The following is a 20376-nucleotide window of genomic DNA, read 5'->3' on the forward strand; positions in this document are numbered from 1 at the left end:
AGGAGGTTGCAGCAGACAGTATCAACTGATCCCATTCGATCCCTTTATATCCACAGGGGCTCGCATACACATGTAGGCTCATTCCTAACCGGGCCTTCCAAGTTTTTTGGCATGAAATGGCCACCTAAGGGTTCCTGGCCTTCTCCACCAGAACTGCTGGCCATAAGCCAAGTGTAAAGAGAGACTGAGAAAGGGCTATGCTACATGCTCTTTCACATGACACCATTTTCTAGACTGTCCTAAGGATCTGGTTCATGTCCCATAACCACACTAGACAAGATTAACTACTGGCTGGAGAAGGACAACCTGTCTGAGAACACCAGGCGGTTCACTTTGTAGCTATCTGCCAAATTAGAAATGACTTAAATAACCAGTCCCAAAGCACCCATCGGAGAGGGTAAGCTCACTACTTCCCTCTGAAAAGACTCAAATGGCTCCATGAAGGGAAAACTGAAGAAGGAGCAGTTATTCTCCTTTCTCTCTGCTCCTTCTGAGTCTGGCACCTCCAAAGCCAAACAACAACAATGGACTTCACTTGAAAAATCAAGGCTGAGAAGCAACTCATTCGGTTAACTTAAAAGTAATAGTATTAAGGCTAGGAATTCAAAAGATGTTAATTGTTTTTTAAATATTCCCCCCCAGAAGGAAAACTACTGAGAGGTTTTCCCTTGTCCTGCCCCCAAACCCACCAGCTCCCAACCCCCTCACCCCCCACCCCCAAAGCCGCCAGAAGCAGAGCAAAGACTGGCTGACTATCTAAACTGAAAACCAGACTAGGAAGAGAAAGAACTAGAGGAAGGAGTAGAAGGCCATGTGAACTAAGGGGTTAAAAGGATCAAAGGTCTTAGGTGAAAAGAACAGGCTCACCAGGGGAGACTCTTATCAATACTCTTCTGAGTTGCATAAGAAGTACAAATATTACTTATTCAAAATCCGGACATTAAATAGCAAGTAAAATAAAACAGAGACGAGCAATCACTAAGTGAATGTAACATTACCTGAACCTACAATGTATAAAATCAATAGTTCTTTGGGCAGCAGAGTGAGAGGACAGGGGTAGGGGTGTGTGAAAACAAGTACTAATGTAAAATCATTAACGGCCCAGGAGAAGGGTGATCCGCTGCTGCACTGTCAGCTACGGACCAGTTCACAAACAGCCTGCCTGCATTTCCTATAGGCAAGGATTTCTTTCAAAATAAAAATTACAATCATTATCTGCTTCACAATTCATAACCAGCTGTGCAAAACATGAACTCATCACACTAAAATTTTCAGAACAAACCTCAAAAGCCATTAACAACCTCTTAAATACCTGCTATTGGTATGTTTATGACTTATTTAGGCAATCTTTTTGTCACATAGATTTGATTTCTGAAAACCTTCACAATAAAAAAAAAAATTTACTGAAAAAATTAAGACCTTATAGAAAAATAGTGAAAGACGCCAAAAATATGTTTATATTTATAAAATAAACAACTAAAACAGCTTGTTAAATCAGGCAAATCAAAAACATTTTCCACTTCTAGTGAGGACTATAGTATGAATTTCCATTTTCCATCACCCGCACTGTAGAAATCTTTCAAGAATCTCTTCCTCAAGCACCGTTCCCCACCACCAGCAGTTTTAGCAATATGGATGATGATTAAAAATATTAAAAATGTATTTTGTTTGCAGGTAATACACTACGATGGCTTTCTGAGTCAAACTGGCTAGGCTATAGTAACCAGTTATTTATCAACTATTACACTAATTGTAGCTGTAAAGGTTTTCTGCAAATGTGGTTAAGACCTACAATCAGTTGACTGTAAGTAAAGGAGATTACCACCAATGCTGCATATGGTGGGCCCTCATCCAATCAAAGGCCTTAATTGTCAACTGAGACCTGCCTCAAGACTGCAAAGTCAACTCCTATCTGAATTTCCAGCCTGAAAACCTGCCCTATAGATTCCAACTTGCTACCCCAAAAATCGTGTGAGCCAATTCTTTGAAAAAAAAAACCTATATCTATATCTATATATCTCCAACCTATTGGTTCTGTTGCTCTGCAGACTCAAAGTGACAAATACACATTCAGAGACTTTTTTTAATTTTATTTTATTTTTGTGTGTGTGTGTTCCAAAATTCATTGTTTATGTACTACACCCTGTGAACCATGCAATACATTCCCTCCTTAATACCCACCACCAGGCTCACCCATTCTCCCTCTCCCCTCCAAAACCCTCCATTCCTCTCTCAGAGTCCATAATCTCTCATGGTTTGTCTCCCCCTCAGATTTCCCCCAACTCACTTCTCCTCTCCATCTCCCAAAGTCCTCCATGTTATTCCTTATGCGCCACAAGTAAGTGAAACCATATGATAATTGACTCTCTGCTTGACTTATTTCACTTTTTATGTGTAAGTCTCTACCTCTTGATTCTATCCCTTTCTGATTTACTGATCCTACTTCTCAGCCCTACCCTACTCATGGAACCCACCAAATACAGTTCTTGGAAATTAGTTTTTTCCAAGTGTTTGCTTCAACAATCTCTATACCTTTACTTCTCTATTTCTCTCCCTCAGGCCCTTCTTTTTCTAATGACTAGAAAAGAACAGCAACAAATATACTTGGCATAAACTAAGATGAAAATTCTTATACAGATGTACATTTGCATATACAGATCCCTGCATTAGGGAAATTTCAGATTGAAAAAGACTATCCACAAAATCACAGTTCTTGAAATACAGTGGTGTTTTCATTCCAACACAGAGCTCAGAACTGTTTCTAAGAAATCAGAATTACAACTGGGAAATAAAAGTTAAAGGAAAGGTATAATTTCATTTACAGAAATTAAATTCTTAATCCAGTCCAAGAACATGCTTATTTTATAATCCAAACATCCTTATGCATGAAAACTCCTTTTTCAATGATAAACTGTAAACTTCAGAGTTCTAGAAGAATTGTCTAGTAAGATATTTCAACAGTATTTTTTCAATGCTAAACTTTAAAGTTACTCGGGTCCCTTAAAAGTGAAACATTCCAGCATTTAAGTAGTCAACTGGAATCAATACCTATTAATTTAGCCTTGTAAATGCACTGAATAGTATAAAGAAAAACATTAAATTTTAAAATAACAAGGTCATCCTTACCTCCCACATCAACCTGTAATCCATATTTTCATCCAAGTCTTCAGGCATTCTCTTCTCTCCAGCGAAGGGTCCAAACTTCTCACCCTGAGTAGTGATGATTACATTGAAAAGGGATTAGTGCAATAATCAAGTTACTAAAATAAACTTGTTTTTTTCCTCCAAATCTGCATGCCCAATGAGTGAGATACATTTAAAGTATTACCTAATTTATACAACACAAAATATTTACATATTAAAATCCAACTTAATCTGTTTTTAGCTTAAGAGCCTGAATCCACAATACAGGAGCCAACATAAAAGGGTTAAATTGTATAACATTCAAATTATGACAAGGCCTCTGGCAAGTGGTCTTAAAATGACAAGCACTGAGTTTTGTCTGACTTGAGAGACAAGCCCACCAGGCAGAAAATCACCTGGTTTCCATAAAAATCACAAATTCATCCCAATTATGAACAAGAAAGAAGTAGGCTTGCCATTCTCAGAGGAAGATTGTTCATAAATAAAGTTAAAATTCCCCTGTCAATCTTTCCAACAGCCAAGGCAGCACACTGGAAACCAGAGGTTCTCAAAAGGCAGGCTTTAGAGCCCACCTGGCAAGAGAATCAACATGGACACTTAATTCAAATTCAGAATCCTGGGCTTATTAGAATAAGAATCGCTCAGAGTGGGGCATGGGGAGCAGCGTTTTCACAGGTTCCCAGGTGAGTAGCACAGGGGCTGGCTCCTGCAGTTGCTTGTGAGGAGGGTTCCAAGGCAAGAGACATTGTATTCTCAACAAAGGCAACCAAAGCAGAGTTTGTAGAGACACGGAGTGGGGCTGGGTTTGTCCAGCCACACCTTCTGCAAAATGTGTGCAGAGAACACTGAGCCACGTGTGCCTTCCTGAGAGACCTCCAAGCCCGCCTGTGCCAGTCTTCAGTGGAACCCTTCCCTTCCTAAGACAAAGAAAACTCCAATTAAATCTCCAGGGCGGGGCACCTGGGTGGCTCAGTTGGTTAAAGCTTCTGCCTTTGGTTCAGGTTATGATCCCAGGGTCCTGGGATCAAGCCCCACATCGGGCTCTCTGTTTAGCAGGGAACCTGCTTCCTCCTCTCTCTCGCTCTCTCTCTGCCTGCCTCTCTGCCTACTTGTGATCTGTGTCAAATAAATAAATAAATAATCTTAAAAAAAAAAAAAAATCTCCGGGGAACTTGATAAACACTGTTGGAGGGAAAAGCAACCACCAACCAAAGCAATGCTTTCAGGAATAGAAATTACTTAATGAACAACAGAAAACCCAACTCCTGGAAATAGTAACATGTTAAAGCTTAAAGGAATTACAGCTAACTAACCCAGCCCTTCATTCTACAACTAAAGACAAGAGGTCCTGAGAAGCTATCAAAATGGTAGCACCCAGAAGACACATTCTTTAATGTTAATTTAGGGATTAAAAAATAGCTACAAATATTCCTCAAATCAAGATTATAATCCTAATATAACCCAGGCACAAGCACATCAAAGAAACAAGAAGACTGCTATTTATAGTAACATGGAGTTATTGATACAAAGTTTAGCAAGCAAATTTCAGAGGCTGAAAGCCAGCTCTGCTTCTTCCACTCTTCCTGCCTCACTAACCACTTCATGCTAAGACTAAGCACTAGGCATCAATTCTCAAGCAGCTACCATGGCCCCAAAGATGCTTTCCTTTTAAAAGTAGTCATTTTTCACCTCAACATGAGACCTTATCAGTATTTAATGGCAGTTAAGAAAAGCTGTATAAGTAATTGAAGAAATGATGCGCCTATGTTGCTCAGTCCGTTAAGCATCTGACTCCCCATTTAGGCTCGGGTCACATTCTCTGGGTCGTGAGATAGGGTCCTGTGTCAGGCTCTGCACTCCGAGTAGAGTCAGCTTGAGATTCTTTCTCCCTCTCTCTATCCCCCTATGTTTGCACCCCCACCTCGTACATAGGCACACTTGTGTGGGCTCAAGTGCTCTCTCAATCAATCAATAAAATCTTTAAAAAAAAAAAAAAAGAAATGAAAGAATAGGGGAAGGGAATTAATACATTTAATACAATTAATACATAATATTTGAACTACTATGGGTCACACTCCAAATAACACTATGTGGGAATTTCCCCATTTAACAGTGAAGGACATGGAGAATCAAACAGTTTAAGTAACCTGCTTGATAAGATCAACCACCCAGCAAAGATCAGAGAAAAGCTTAGGAACCACTGGTTTATTCTGCTCAGACACTGTCTGCTTCACCACACCACCACTCAAAACCCTCACAATAATTGGATGACCCAATCCCCAGGCAGCTCACCCCTCTCTTCTTACTTTCCATTAACTACAACCTTTAACAACTACATGGGCCATCCTTGCCTTGCTCATAGTAGTCACTCGATACATGGACTCTTGTACTGAGTGACGAAACTGACGGATTGCTGTTAAAGCCAATGTGGGGGGCACCTGGGTGGCTCAGTGGGTTAAAGCCTCTGCCTTCGGCTCAGGTTATGATCCCAGGGTCCTGGGATCGAGCCCCGCATTGGGCTCTCTGCTCTACAGGGGGCCTGCTTTCTCCTCTCTCTCTGCCTGCCTCTCTGCCTACTTGTGATCTCTCTCTGTCAAATAAATAAATAAAGTCTTTTAAATAAATAAATAAATAGCCAACATGGAAGACAGACCAAAAAATAAGGTGTGTTTTTGGTTATAAATTTGAGGATTTGGTATTAATGCAGGTAGTTCACCTTTTCACTACACCTAACCACATATTTAGTGTTTATCAATCATTACAGAAGATAATAATCTAAGTACACACTTTCTAATGCAACTGATCTACCCATGCCAGTCAGTTTCTCCCTGCAGTACACATTGGGAAGGGAAAAAAAAAAAAATCAAGTCAGCAGTGTTCAAAGGACTGAAGAGGAGGGATGGGAACCCAAATAAGTGCACTGGAATCAGTTAGAAAGACTGCTTGGTTGCGTTCTAGGAAGATTATTAAAAGAATTACAGATCTGAAAATTCAAAATAAGAATCAGGACTCTGATTTTAAAGCCTCACTATTAACAATGAACAAGCACTCTATCCTAAACTCAAAATACCAAACTAGAATAAAATGGCTTTCAACTTTTTTCTTCAACCCACAGTTAAGAAATACATTTTGTATAGCAACCTGGCATAGTCACATGAACACATTGAAACACACAAAACTAAAATATAAATTTTTTGAAACAATACTACTCTTACTCTTCTGGTTATGTTATGCACTTTCACTTCACTTTTTCAAAAATACCAGCTCTGACCCAATAAGTCAACTTCACAACTCATTAATAGCTTGCTATACAGTTTGAGAAACAATGACATAAAAACATACAAAGAAAAAAAAACATACAAAGAGAAGGCAAATTTCTAAGTAGGCCAGTGAGTATATTAGCATGATCTGATCAACTAAACTTGAGTTCCTGTAGCTCCAAGATTACAAAAATGTAAATAGCCAACTCTTAATTATCCTTAGTGCTTACGGTATGAAAAAAGTACAAATAATTAAAACAATTTATATTTGACTTTAGAGGAAAATTTTGTACTTACTGGACCCACTCTCACTCTGAAGATCTCCCTAAGGATCCTACCATGCTATCCACCCCTTTTCTAACTCCTTGTTCATCCTTGTTTCTACTATACAAACAGCACTTTCTTCTAATTGTAATTTTATTGCATATTCTGCTTTATTCACTTACCATTACCCATGTGAAGTCTAACCTAAGAGTAAGCCTCTTCTACTTTAGTGGGCTTCAAATCTGCTTGGGTAACCCACCTGTAAAAGGAAGATTTGGGGTACACACCCCAACTATATGTGATTATGTTTTTTTAGTTGAACCATATGAAATTACCAATATTTGACATTTTCAACCTACAAAATGAAAATTTTTCATATGATTCATTATAATTAAACTATATATACATATGCATTAGCATAACTAACACCAAAAGTGAGGTTTACAACCAATGACAGGAAGAAAACCAGTATATCAAACTATATCTTCTTGAAAATTCAAAAATTTTTGGCTGACATGATTGGTTTTACTCTCTGTGACTAAGCTGTTGAAAATCTATTAGCAGCAGGAAAACTGTCAGTAGTACTGTCTTCTTGCTGTTCATGTATGATTTTAACATTACTGATGTTACCTTCATTGTCAAGAATTTTCCTAGGATTCTTTATGTTAAGGGATCACTCTCTCTAAGGGGTCACTATCTCAAATGCTTACAAGGTCAGGCTCGGACTGGGAGGCAAGCTAGAAAGGCAGGACCACTCAAGCTTTTCCACTGCAACCAAATATTGCTGTATCACAATGTTGCTAGGAATCTACAAGTATTTTGGAGACACTGACAACTCAAACATGTACATGAAATCACTACTTTTCTAAGTCGGCAATGAATTCCAAGTTGTCAAAACTCTGCAGATCAAAGTATGACCACAAGACAAATTCAACCTGTAGACAGCAAAATGGTCAAGGTAAACTCACATCTCAGATCTGCCCAGTTCCCAGCCTGCAATGGTGCTTCTTTGCTGTTTCTAAACAAGGCAGTTAATGGATCTACCCAATAGGCCGCCCACTGGACTAGACAATAACTTTTAATAAACAAAAGTGTATGATTATACATGAGCCATTTTCTCTCATTTTGTTTAATATTGGTAAGAAGCTGAAAGCAAGATTTACTGCAAAGCTCTCTTTCAGAACAGTGGGAAAAGCACTCGCTGGGGCTTCTAGAGATCTGGACCCTGATTCCTGCTCTGCACAGCTAATCAGCTGTGACACATCAGGATGTCAGGAACTTCTAAGCTTCGGTTTCCTCACCTATAAAAGGTAGGGATTTAGAGTACCTGATTTTTAAGATTCCTTCTAACTCTTAAATACTATTAGAAAGAGCTTCCCCAGTCCCAAATAAAACAATCTGAGAATCAAAGAGAACAAAACAGTAATTGATTGAAACACATCAACACATTAATCTATACCTAACTTCCAGATTTCAAGAAATACAGAAGAGAGAGAAATACATTAAATAAAGTCCTGGGAAAACAATCAGATAAATCCAGATTGAGATACTCTACAATTAGCCTGATCTCCTCAGAAAGCCACTATTATTAAAAAGGGGAAGAGGAAAAGGGAGACAGTTAAGAGATCTGATGGCCAAAACCAAATGTAATCGGTGGTCCCTGATTTGATCTTGGTTCAAAAACCAAACAGCTATAAAAACATTTTGGAGGCAACTGAAGTAATTTGAATATGGGCTGGAATGAGAAGACGTTAGGAAATTACTGTTATTTTTGTTGGATGTTAAAATGATATTATGGCTATTTAGGAGAATGTCCTCATACAGAAATATTGAGGGAAAAAATTATCGTAATGTCTGTAATTTACTTTGAATTGGCTCAGCGAATAAAAAAATATACCTATAAATGAAATAAATTATATTAAAGTGAATCAATTGCAGTTGAATCATTCATATGTGAAATAACGGTAATTTTTCACAGAAGAAGTCTAGGGTCCCACTTGGAACATAATTATATTTCAATGTTAAACTACTATGCATGTGTTACTCTTGCAGTACAATTAGCCCTTCAGCAAAGTGTGTTTCTAAAAAGTTCAGTATGAAAAATATCCAATCTTTTTTCTCTACTATGACTATCGGGGCAGAGACAAATCGCTTCACTATATCCTTAGTATGGGAATGCTGACCTTGTTGAAGGTACTAATGTATACAGGTAGAAAAACTACATTTACCCGCTTCCACTTAAATAGGGAAGAGAGCTAACAACATGCAAGCAGAAATCATTATATGAACTACCACAAAAGCTCTTAACAGGAGAGCTAAGTCAGCTGGCAAGGATACCTTAGGGCCATGGCTCCTACCTCTTTCTCCCCACCTGGAATAAAAGCACGATAGCTGAAGCTAAAGCAGCCACCTGGAGGCCAAGAGAATGCAAACAGTTCCACCCCAACATATTATGAACTGATAGCAGTAAATGCCTACATGCCAACTTCTTGTTACAGGGAGAACATAACCCCAAGGTTTAGATTACTTAAGTTGTCTCTATCACTCTCAGCTGATAGAACAAATGTCAAGGAAAAGAAATGCCCAAGACATAACAGAATCATTCTTTATGAAACGAGTCCCTTATAAAATAAAAATGAAATGGGAAATGCCAGAGAATTGTGAGGAAGGGAAGATCCTGGGTATATGGTGCCCTGCATAGAGCACCTTCCTGTTAACTCCAACCCTAAGCTACTGGCTTCTCCTGAGCAAAACAACTGCTACTAGCATGTCTGGTCAACCGAACCTAAGTGAAGTCTTGGTTCCGGCAAAGAACATGTGTGAGGCATTTTCTCCAGTAGACTAATAATAAACTGGAAAACAGCAGAAGAGCCAGCACTGAGGGCTGGAAACTAGAGAATGCAGAGAAAATTTTGGAAAGCCAGAGATGGGAGAGGGGGCCACAGCCCAGTCTTCTCTAGGCTTGCAGTGCAGGAAAGTACAAGAAGACCAGACAGCCTGTCTGCCAGAGCAGGTTCATGGTCATACAGACCCCTTTGCATATAAGGAAGGACTGACACCACAGAGGGTTTTCTAACACCTGATCTTGGGCTTCAGTAAAAAAACCGAGGCAGACTGCCTATACAAAGAAGCCCAGCTGCCTGAGAGAGAAAGATCAGGGAGGAGAATGAGAACCACACTCTGTAAAATAGAACTTCTTCAGGAGACAGAATACTTTAATTAAAAGGAATACCTCAAGGGGCGCCTGGGTGGCTCAGTGGGTTAAAGCCTCTGCCTTCAGCTCGTCATGATCCCAGGGTCCTGGGGTCCAGACCCAAATGGGGCTCTCTGCTCAGCAGGGAGCCTGCTTCCTCCTCTCTCTCTGCCCGCCCCTCTGTCTACTTGTGATCTCTGTCAAATAAATAAATAAAATCTTAAAAAAAAAAATAAGAATACCTCAAGAGAAGAAGGGAATTTAAAGAAATTCAAGTAGAGTATTCAAACACACACACATGCACACTTTTAAGAGTGGGAAAACAAACAAAAACAATGATTTTCCAGCCAAATATTTTTAGAGAATGAGCTGAAAGAGAAATAGACTAACCTGAAAATCACTCACCCAGTCAGGAAATCCTTTACAGTCAGGTGGAGGAAGAGCTACTTGATGATATACACAGATTCAGAGAGAATATTAGCCACATGATGATGAGAAAAAGAATCACAAAAAGTCTCCAAATAAACAAATGAACCAGAACAAAGGAAAGAAAATGACAAGGAAAAAAATATATATGAGTAGCTGGCATAGGCATACAAATAAATGACAAGAGAGTATTTAGACTATGTAGGGTTAACTAACAACTCCTGAAACAACAGGGATGTACTTTTCAAAGATATTTTATTAAGTAACACACCATTTCATGAGAACCTAAGGATTGTTTGGGAAGAACAGCAAGAAGGCAAAACCATCCCAAAAGTTGCACACCATGTGTGGTAGCAGGGGAGGGAAGAAGAAGAGGGAAGAGAGAGGGAAACAGAACATCTCTTTGAAGAAATTGTGTGTTTTTGTGGGAAAAATATCTAAGCTCTACCTATCAGACCAAAAAAAAAATCATCCATCTGACTGTGAAAGAGGGAAAGAGTAAGTAAATCACTAAAGAAAAAGTAGAACTAACAAAGTAATTAGAGGGGAAAAAAGAATGAACAGTGACTTGAACAGATAGCAAAATAAGGAAAATTATAAGTTAACAATATAAAATAAGCAATGAGCATAAAGATGACAAGAATGAAATCAACTATTGCAGCCATTAACCTAAATATGGAGTTAAATTCTCTTATTAAATGAGACTGTAATACTGCATTATGAAATATAATCTAGCTACACGATTATAAAATATAAAAGAAAATGATAAAAGCGAATTTAAATGAATAGAGATACAAACAAAGGCAACAGTGTCGTTTTCAGACAAGAATTAAGTTAATTGCTGAATGCAGTAAACAGAATTATATAGTAATCATTATACAGTAACAAAAAAACATTATTTATGAAGAAGATATAAGAGTAAGAAAACAGAAGTATAAGAATACTAAATATGTGCAAACTTTCAGTTATAAAATAAGTCATGAAGGTAAAAAATACAGCATGGGTAATACAGTCAATAATATTGTAATAATGATGTATTGACATGATAACACTTATTGTGGTGTGTACTGAGTAATGTACAGAGTGGCTGAATCAATCTGTTGTATACCTTAAACCAATAAAAGATTGTATGTTAATTATAGTTCAATAAAAAAATGGTTAAAATGGCCAGTTTTAAGCTATGTATATTTTATCAAAATAATTTAAAAATTAGCCAACTTTTCACCAAAAAAGATACATATCTACTATATAATACATACGTATATTATATACATATGAAGAACTAAAGTGGAAGACTTTAAAATCTCTCTTTCAAAACTGGACAGATTAAGTAATAAAAATAGTAGGTGGAGTCTTTTGGGTTTTCAACATTCAAGGGGAACATGCATCCTGATATTTACAGCACCCTTATTAACAATAGCCAAACTATGGAAAGAGCCCAAATTTCCATCAATTGATGAATAGATAAAGAAGACGTGGTATATATATGTGTATATATACATATATGTATAAACATATATACACAGCAGAATATTACTCCATCACCAAAAAGAATGAAATCTTGCCATTTTGCAACGGCATGGACGGAAGCAGAAGGCACTATGGTAAGTGAAATAAGTCAGAGAAAGACAAACACTATATGATGTCACTTACTGTGGAATTTAAGAAGCAAAACAGATGTACATAAGGGAAGGGAAAAGAAAAGAGAGATAGAGGGAATCAAACCATAAGAGATTCTTAATTATGGAGAAAAAACTGAGGGTTAATGGGGGGAGATGGGCAGGAGAGAGCCTAAATGGGTGATGGCTGTTACAGAGGGCACTTGTGTAGAGCACTGGGTATTATATATAAGTGATGAATTATCAAGTTCTACACCTGAAACCAATTTTACCACATGTTCACTAACTAGAATTTAAGTAAGAACTTGAAATAAAACAAAATAAAATAAAAATAAAAGTAAGACTATTTTTTAAATACCATTAATTTTAGAGCACCTGGGTGACAAAGGTGGGTAAACCTCCAGCTCTTGGTTTCAGCTCAGGTCATGATCTCAGGGTGGTGGGATCGAGCACCATGTGTATCTCAATGCTCAGTGCATAGCCTGCTTAAGATTCTCTCTCCCTCTCCCTCTTATTTATTTAAAAATAAATCTTAAAAAAAAAAAAAAAGCCAGTCATTTGAAAACTATTTTAAGTTAAATATCCCCCAAGAATTTAAAAAGAGTATCATTCCTAAACTATAATACAAAAGGCCAATAAATGATAAAAGACATCAAACCACATATTAAGAAAGTTTTTTTAATCACAGACACATCATATTTAAACTTCTAAAATACAAAGAAAACTAGAAAAATCTTGAAAGTGAGGGAAAAAAAAAGACATTATGTACAAAGTAAGACTTGAGCAGAATTCTAATCAAACACTATGTAAGCCAAAAACAAATAAGCAACATCTATAATGTAACGGGGAAAAAAATAAACTGTCAACCTTGGGAACATAGGAAAATACTTTTTCAGACAACTGAAAACTCAGAAAATTAATTGCCAACAAACTGTGATATTAGAAATGTTCAAAGAATATGGCTCAGGCATAAAGAATATGATACCAGACAGAAACTTATTTCAAAACAAAATAGTTAAGAGCTCCAGAAATGTTAGAATTTATATATAGATAAGTAAGGAAAACAATTCCTCTTATTTTTTAATTGCTCTGAAAGTCAACTGATGACAGAAACCTTAAAATCCATTTGCCTTCATCTGAGTTCCTGATCCGCCCCCTTCAAGTCTGCTCCACCCACAATCTAGATCAGTCTCAGCTGCTGACAGACAATCCAACCCTTCCAACTTCTCAAGTTAAAATCCTTAAAGATGGCGGGGAAGTAGGAGGAGGCACCGGTTCAACCTGTACCCTAAAGTGAGATGATTACCTACCAAAGAACTCCGATCACCCATGAAATCAGCCTGAGATCAGAATTATACACTTCTGGATCTGTATGTGGGCAGAAGACACCCGTAGGCAGGTAAAGTGGAGTGGGAACATCGGACTGATATCAGAAGATAAACAAAAGGAGGAGGGAGCCACCTGAGGCGACCAATTGGAAAGTAATACCCCAATACAAGAATGCCCTGCGTCTGGGGACCAGCATTAACTTGGAGTCTGGTTGAAAGCACTCAAAAAGAGCAAAGGATTTGGCGGGGGGGTGGGGGGGGTGGGGGGGTGGGGGGGGATTGTGGGAATCGGTTCCGGGGAGGTTAGGGACAGGGACAGGGGTTTAAGTCCCGGGACTCAGGACAGCCACCCCTGGCACTGAGCCAGAGAGAGTGCGGCTGAGAAACCAGGTCTTAGTCCCTGAGCCGCCGGCGTGTCTGAGAGCCTGAGAGCGCCTGGGGTCCGGCTCCCTTGAGGGTATGGGAGCCTCGCCAGCCAGCAGAAACACAGCCGTTTTGCAGTCCCCACGCGAGTTCTGAGCCACGCTATCAGAGTCCGAGTCACACCGTGCACCCTCCCCTGAGAGAGGCACCAGCCCAGCGCTCTCGGATCCAGAAAGACCAGGCACTCCCAGCCCCAGGCCAGAGGGAAAATCACAGTGTGCGATCACTGCTTGGAACCTCTCTGGCAGTCCGGAGCTGCCCAGACAGCCACCGCTGTTGTGGTTTTGGGTACAAGCAGGAGTTCCTGTGTCCCCAGGGTCCACGACTCGGAATGTGCTCTGCCAGCAACCGAGGGGGAATTTATGTGCTCTGCAGCACCCAGAGGGCAACAGACTGATGCTTCTCTCTGAGAGGGAGGTCAGGGTGCAGTTTGCTTTCCTCTAAACCTCCAAAAAACATCAAAAGCTGCCAAGGCAAGAGAGAAAAAAAAAAAAAAAACACGAACAAACAAACATAAAAACCTCCAGAGAGGGGGCACCTGGGTGGCTCAGTGGGTTAAAGCCTCTGCCTTCGGCTCAGGTCATGATCCCCGGGGTCCTGGGATCGGGCCCCCACATCGGGCTCTCTTCTCATCTGGGAGCCTGCTTCCCCGTGCCCCCTCTGCCTACCTCTCTGCCTACTTGTGATCTCTGTCTGTAAAATAAATAAATAAAATCTTTAAACAACAACAACAAAAAAACCTCCAGAGAGGGGCGCCTGGGTGGCTCACTGGGTTAAGCCCCTGCCTTCAGCTCAGGTCATGATCTCGGGGTCCTGGGATCAAGCCCCGCATCGGCTTCTTTGCTCAGCAGGGAGCCTGCTTCTCTCTCTCTCTATCTCTCTTTCTCTCTCTGCCTGCCTCTCTGCCTACTTATGATCTTCCTCTGTCAAATAAATAAATATAATTAAAAAAAAAAAAAAAAACCTTCAGAGAACAAAAGCCTGAAAAACTGGTTTCCTCAGAGCCCACCCCCTTGAGGAGAGCAGGAGTACTTAACTCAGGGAACATTGCCTGAAAACCCCTGTGGCAGGCCCCTCCCCCAGAAAGCCAACCAGGAAAAAAAAAGAAGAAAAAAAAAAGAGATGACAAGAGAACCACCATCACTACTTCATAGATGCAACTTTTATTTTTAATTCCTTCCCACTATTCTGGTTCATTTTTTTTATATATATAGATAATTTTTTTTATTTTATTTATTTATTTATTTGACAGACAGAGATCACAAGTAGGCAGAGAAGCAGGCAGAGAGAGAGAGAGGAAGGGAAGCAGGCTCCCCGCTGAGCAGAGAGCCCGATGCGGGACTCGATCCCAGCACCCCGAGATCATGACCTGAGCCGAAGGCAGCGGCTCAACCCACTGAGCCACCCAGGCACCCCTAGATAATTTTTTAACCTATTTACCATCACAGTGAGATGTCCAGTACATCAAATTCCATAATAACCTTTTAATCTGAATACATATACCCATGTTTTTCTTTTGTTTTTCTATTTTTTAATTTTTTTAAAATTTTAGTTCAGTTTAGTTTATTCTTTTTTATTTTTATTTTTTAATATTCATATAGAGTTAAACTTCAAGATAATCCCCTTTCCCCAATCAATGCTACCCCTATAGGAAAAGCAATTTTTAATCCTCCTTTAACTTAGGAAAGTTGAGTCCTTCAACAAAGATATCAAGATACATCCAGGAAGAATCAAAATAACCTTCCTCGCCCACAGTGAGAATTTATAACCACTCTCCCACCTTTTTCTTCCGCCTGTGTTTCTGTGTATTTGTGTTTGTCCTGATAGTATATAAATCTTATACTTAGGGTTCTTTTTGACCAGATTCTTTTGTTTTTTTTTTGTATATATATATATATATATATATATATATATATATATATATATTCCTCTTGTCATATAATTTTATCAGTCTTTTTTGTTTGTATACATCATAAATCTTACTTTGGGGCCCATTTGGGCTGAGCCTTCTCTTTTATCTTTCTTTTTATTTTCCTCTCTCTTTCTTTTTCTTTACTTATTTCTTTCTTTTTTCTTTCGTTTGGGTGGGGACTCCTGTTTGCTCAGAAGCGTTCCAGGGTGCACCTTGACTGCACCACGGTCAATACACCCAGCTACATCTGTTCAGCCATCTCTCACCAAAATGATTAAGAGGAGGAATGCCAACAGAAGAAAAATACAGAGGATAGGCCTTCTGCAACAGAGCTAATGGCTATCGACATAGACAATATGTCGGAAAGGCAATGCAGGCTAACAATTATCCAGGCAATGGCTAGGTTGGAGAAAGCCATGGATGACCAAACGGAATTGTTTAGGGCAGACCTGAAAGCCACCAGGGATGATATTCACAATGCTCTCAATGAGTTCCAAACTAGTCTAAATTCTCTAAAAGCTAGGGTAACTGAGACAGAAGATAGAATTAGTGATCTGGAGAACAAACAGATAGAGAGAAAGGATCAGGAGGAAGCCTGGAACAAACAGCTTAGAATCCACAAAAACAGGATCAGGGAAATAAATGATGCCATGAAACGTTCCAACGTCAGAATTATTGGAATCCCTGAAAGGGAGGAGAAAGAAAGAAGTCTAGAAGATATAGCAGAACAAGTTCTCCATGAAAATTTTCCCAATCTCACGAATGGAACCCGCGTTCATGTACTAGAGGCAGAACGGTCTCCCCCCAAGATTATAGATTCTCAAAAGTCCTCGAGACACCTAATAGTAAGAATGAAGAATTACAATTGTAGACAAGCCCTTCTGAAGGCAGCTAGGACAAAGAAGCTCCTTACATACAGAGGAAAGCCCATCAGAATAACATCAGACCTGTCCACAGAAACCTGGCAAGCCAGAAAGGGCTGGAGAGATATATTCAGGGCATTACATGAGAAGAACATGCAGCCAAGAATACTTTATCCAGCAAGACTGACATTCAAAATAGATGGAGAGATAGTTTCCAAGACCGGCAAGGCTTAAAAGGGTATGCTACCACCAAGCCGACACTGCAGGAAATATTAAGGGGGGGGGGTCTATAAAAGAGGAAAAATCCTAAGAATATCATTGAACAGAAATATAGATACAATCTACAGAAAGAAAGACTCCAAAGGTAACACTAGGTCAATAAAAACTTATCTATCAATAATCACTCTCAATGTGAATAGCCTAAATGCGCCCATAAAACGACACAGGGTTGCAGACTGGATAAAACGACAGGACCCATCCACATGTTGTCTACAAGAGACCCATTTTGAACCTAAGGATACACCCAGACTGAAAGTGAAGGGATGGAGAGCATCTTTCATGCCAATGGGACTCAAAAGAAGGCCAGGGTAGCTATTCTAATATCAGATAAATTAGATTTTTTTTTAAAGATTTTATTTATTTATTTGACAGACAGAGATCACAAGTAGGAAGAGAGAGAGAGAGAGAGAGAGAGAGAAGGAAGCAGGCTCCCCGCTGAGCAGAGAGCCCGATGCAGGGCTCAATCCCAGGACTCTGGGATCATGACCTGAGCTGAAGGCAGAGGCTTAACCCACTGAGCCACCCAGGCGCCCCTCAGATAAATTAGATTTTAAACTAAAGACTGTAATCAGAGATACAGAAGGACACTACATAATCCTTAAAGGGACTATCCACCAAGATGATCTAATGATTGTAAATATGTATGCCCCCAATATGGGAGCAGCCAATTATATAAGAAAACTATTAATCAAGACAAAGAGTCATATTGATATGAATACATTAATAGTAGGAGATCTTAACATGCCTCTCTCAGTAATAGACAGATCATCCAAGCAGAAAATCAATAAAGAAACAAGAGAATTGAATGACACATTGGACCATATGGGCCTCATAGATATATACAGAACATTCCACCCTAAAACAACAAAATACTCATTCTTCTCAAGCACACATGGAACCTTCTCCAGAACAGACCACATACTGGGTCAAAAATCAGGACTCAACCCATACCAAAAGACTGAGATTATTCCCTGAATATTCTCAGATCACAATGCTTTGAAACTGGAGCTCAATCACAAGGAAAAGTTCAGAAGGAATTCAAACACCTGGAAACTAAAGATCACTTTGCTTAAGAATGCTTGGATCAACCAGGAGATCAAAGAAGAACTTAAACAATTCAGGGAAACCAAAGAGAATGAAGTCACTTTGGTCCAAAGTGGATACTGCAAAGGCGGTCCTAAGGGGGGAATACATAGTCATCCAAGCCTCCCTCAAAAAAATTGAAAAAGCCAGAATACACCAGCTGTCTCTACACCTTAAAGAACTGGAGAATCAACAACAAATTAAACCAACTCCACACATAAGAGAAATAATCAAGATTAGAGCAGAGATCAATGAGATAGAAACTAGAGATACAGTAGAATGTATCAATGAAACTAGAAGCCGGTTTTTTCAAAGAATAAGATTGATAAACGATTGGCCACACTAATCCAAAAGAAAAGAGAGAAAGCTCAAATTAATAAAATTATGAATGAAAAGGGAGAGATCACATCTAACACCAAGGAAGTAGAAACAATCACCAGAAGTTAGTATCAACAGTTATATGAAAATAAGTTAAGCAATATAGAAGAAATGGATGCATTCCTGGAAAACTATAAACTCCCAAAATTGAACAAGGAAGAAACTGACAACCTCAATAACCAATATCTAGTAATGAGATTGAAGCAGTGATCAAAAACCTCCCAAAACACAAGATCCCAGGACCTGAAGGATTCCCTGGGGAATTCTACCAAACTTTCAAAGAAGAAATAGGGCCCATTCTCCTGAAGCTGTTTCAAAAAATTGAAGCAGAAGGAAAACTTCCAGACTCTTTTTATGAAGCCAGCATTACCCTGATCCCCAAACCAGGGGATCACCACACCAAAAAGGAGAATTTCAGACCAATATCACCGATGAATATGAATGCTAAGATTCTCAACAAGATCCTAGCAAACAGGATCCAACAGCACATTAAAAAGATTATCCACCATGACCAGGTAGGATTCATCCCTGCGTTACAAGGATGGTTCAACATTCGCAAATCAACCATTGTGATAGAACAGATCAATAAGAGAAGAGAGAAAAACCACATGGTCCTCTCAATTGATGCAGAAAAAGCATTTGACAAAATCCAGCATCCGTTCCTGATTAAAACGCTTCAAAGTATAGGGATAGAGGGAACATTCCTGAACTTCATAAAATCTATCTATGAAAGACCCACAGCAAATATCATCCTCCATGGGAAAAAGCTCACAGCCTTTCTGTTGAGATCAGGAACACGACAAGGATGCCCACTCTCACCACTCTTGTTCAACATAGTATTAGAAGTCCTAGCAACAGCAAACAGACAACAAAGAGAAATAAAAGGTATCCAAATTGGCAATGAAGAAGTCAAACTCTCTCTCTTCACAAATGACAGGATACTTCTATGGAAAACCCAAAAGACTCCACCCCCAAACTACTAGAACTCATACAGCAATTCAGTAACATGACAGGATACAAAGTCAATGTACAAAAATCAGTGGCTTTCTTATATACTAACAATGAACATACAGAAAGGGAAATGAGAGAATCGATTCCATTTACTATAGCACCAAAAACCATAAGATACCTGGGAATAAACCTAACCAAAGAGGTAAAGGATCTGTACTCGAGGAACTACAGAACACTCATGAAAGAAATTGAAGAAGACAAAAAAAGATGGAAAACCATTCAATGCTCTTGGATCAGAAGAATAAACATTGTTAAAATGTCTATATACTGCATAGAGCAATCTACACTTTTAATGCCATTCCAATCAAAATTCCACCAGTATTTTTCAAAGAGCTGGAGCAAATAAACCTAAAATTTGTATGGAATCAAAAGAGACCCCGAGTTGCTAAGGAAATGTTGAAAAACAGAAATAAAACTGGCAGCATCACGTTACCTGATTCCAAGCTTTACTACAAAGCTGTAATCACCAAGACAGCATGGTACTGGCATAAAAACAGACACATAGACCAGTGGAACAGAGTAGAGAGCCCAGATATGCACCCTCAATGCTATGGTCAAATAATCTTCAACAAAGCAGGAAAAAATATACAGTGGAAAAAAGACAGTCTCTTCAATAAATGGTGCTGGGAAAATTGGACAGCTCTATGTAGAAGAATGAAACTCAACCATTCTCTTACACCATACACAAAAAGATAAACTCAAAATGGATAAAAGAACTCAACGTGAGACAGGAATCCATCAGAATCCTAGAGGAGAACATAGGCAGTAACCTCTTCGATATCAGCCACAGCAACTTCTTTCAAGATATGTCTCCAAAGGCAAAGGAAACAAAAGCGAAAATGAACTTTTGGGACTTCATCAAGATCAAAATCTTCTGCACAGCAAAGGAAGCAGTAAACAAAGAGGCAACCCACAGAATGGGAGAAGATATTTGCAAATGACAGTACAGACAAAAGGCTGATTTCCAGGATATATAAAGAACTTCTCAAACTCAACACACACAAAACAGATAATCATATCAAAAAATGGGCAGAAGATATGAACAGACACTTCTCCAATGAAGACATACAAATGGCTATCAGACACATGAAAAAATGTTCATCATCACTAGCCATCAGGGAGATTCAAATTAAAACCACATTGAGATACCACCTTACACCAGTTAGAATGGCCAAAATTAGCAAGACAGGGAA

At 39.0% G+C, this 20376-nt stretch overlaps 1 protein-coding gene across 1 annotated transcript in view; it reads right to left on the minus strand.

Moving 5' to 3' along the window:
• PRDM5 (PR/SET domain 5) overlaps window positions 1-20376 on the minus strand; it is a 217629-nt gene that overhangs the window by 188201 nt on the left and 9052 nt on the right. The window contains exon 2 of the mRNA XM_004747989.3: window positions 3127-3210. Coding sequence (XP_004748046.1) covers window positions 3127-3210 — 84 coding nt within the window. The remainder of the gene's footprint in view (window positions 1-3126; window positions 3211-20376) is intronic.

Source organism: Mustela putorius, unplaced genomic scaffold (genome assembly GCF_011764305.1).
Source record: "Mustela putorius furo isolate JIRA1106 unplaced genomic scaffold, ASM1176430v1.1 tig00000721_pilon_pilon_pilon, whole genome shotgun sequence".
Taxonomy (NCBI): domain Eukaryota; kingdom Metazoa; phylum Chordata; class Mammalia; order Carnivora; family Mustelidae; genus Mustela; species Mustela putorius.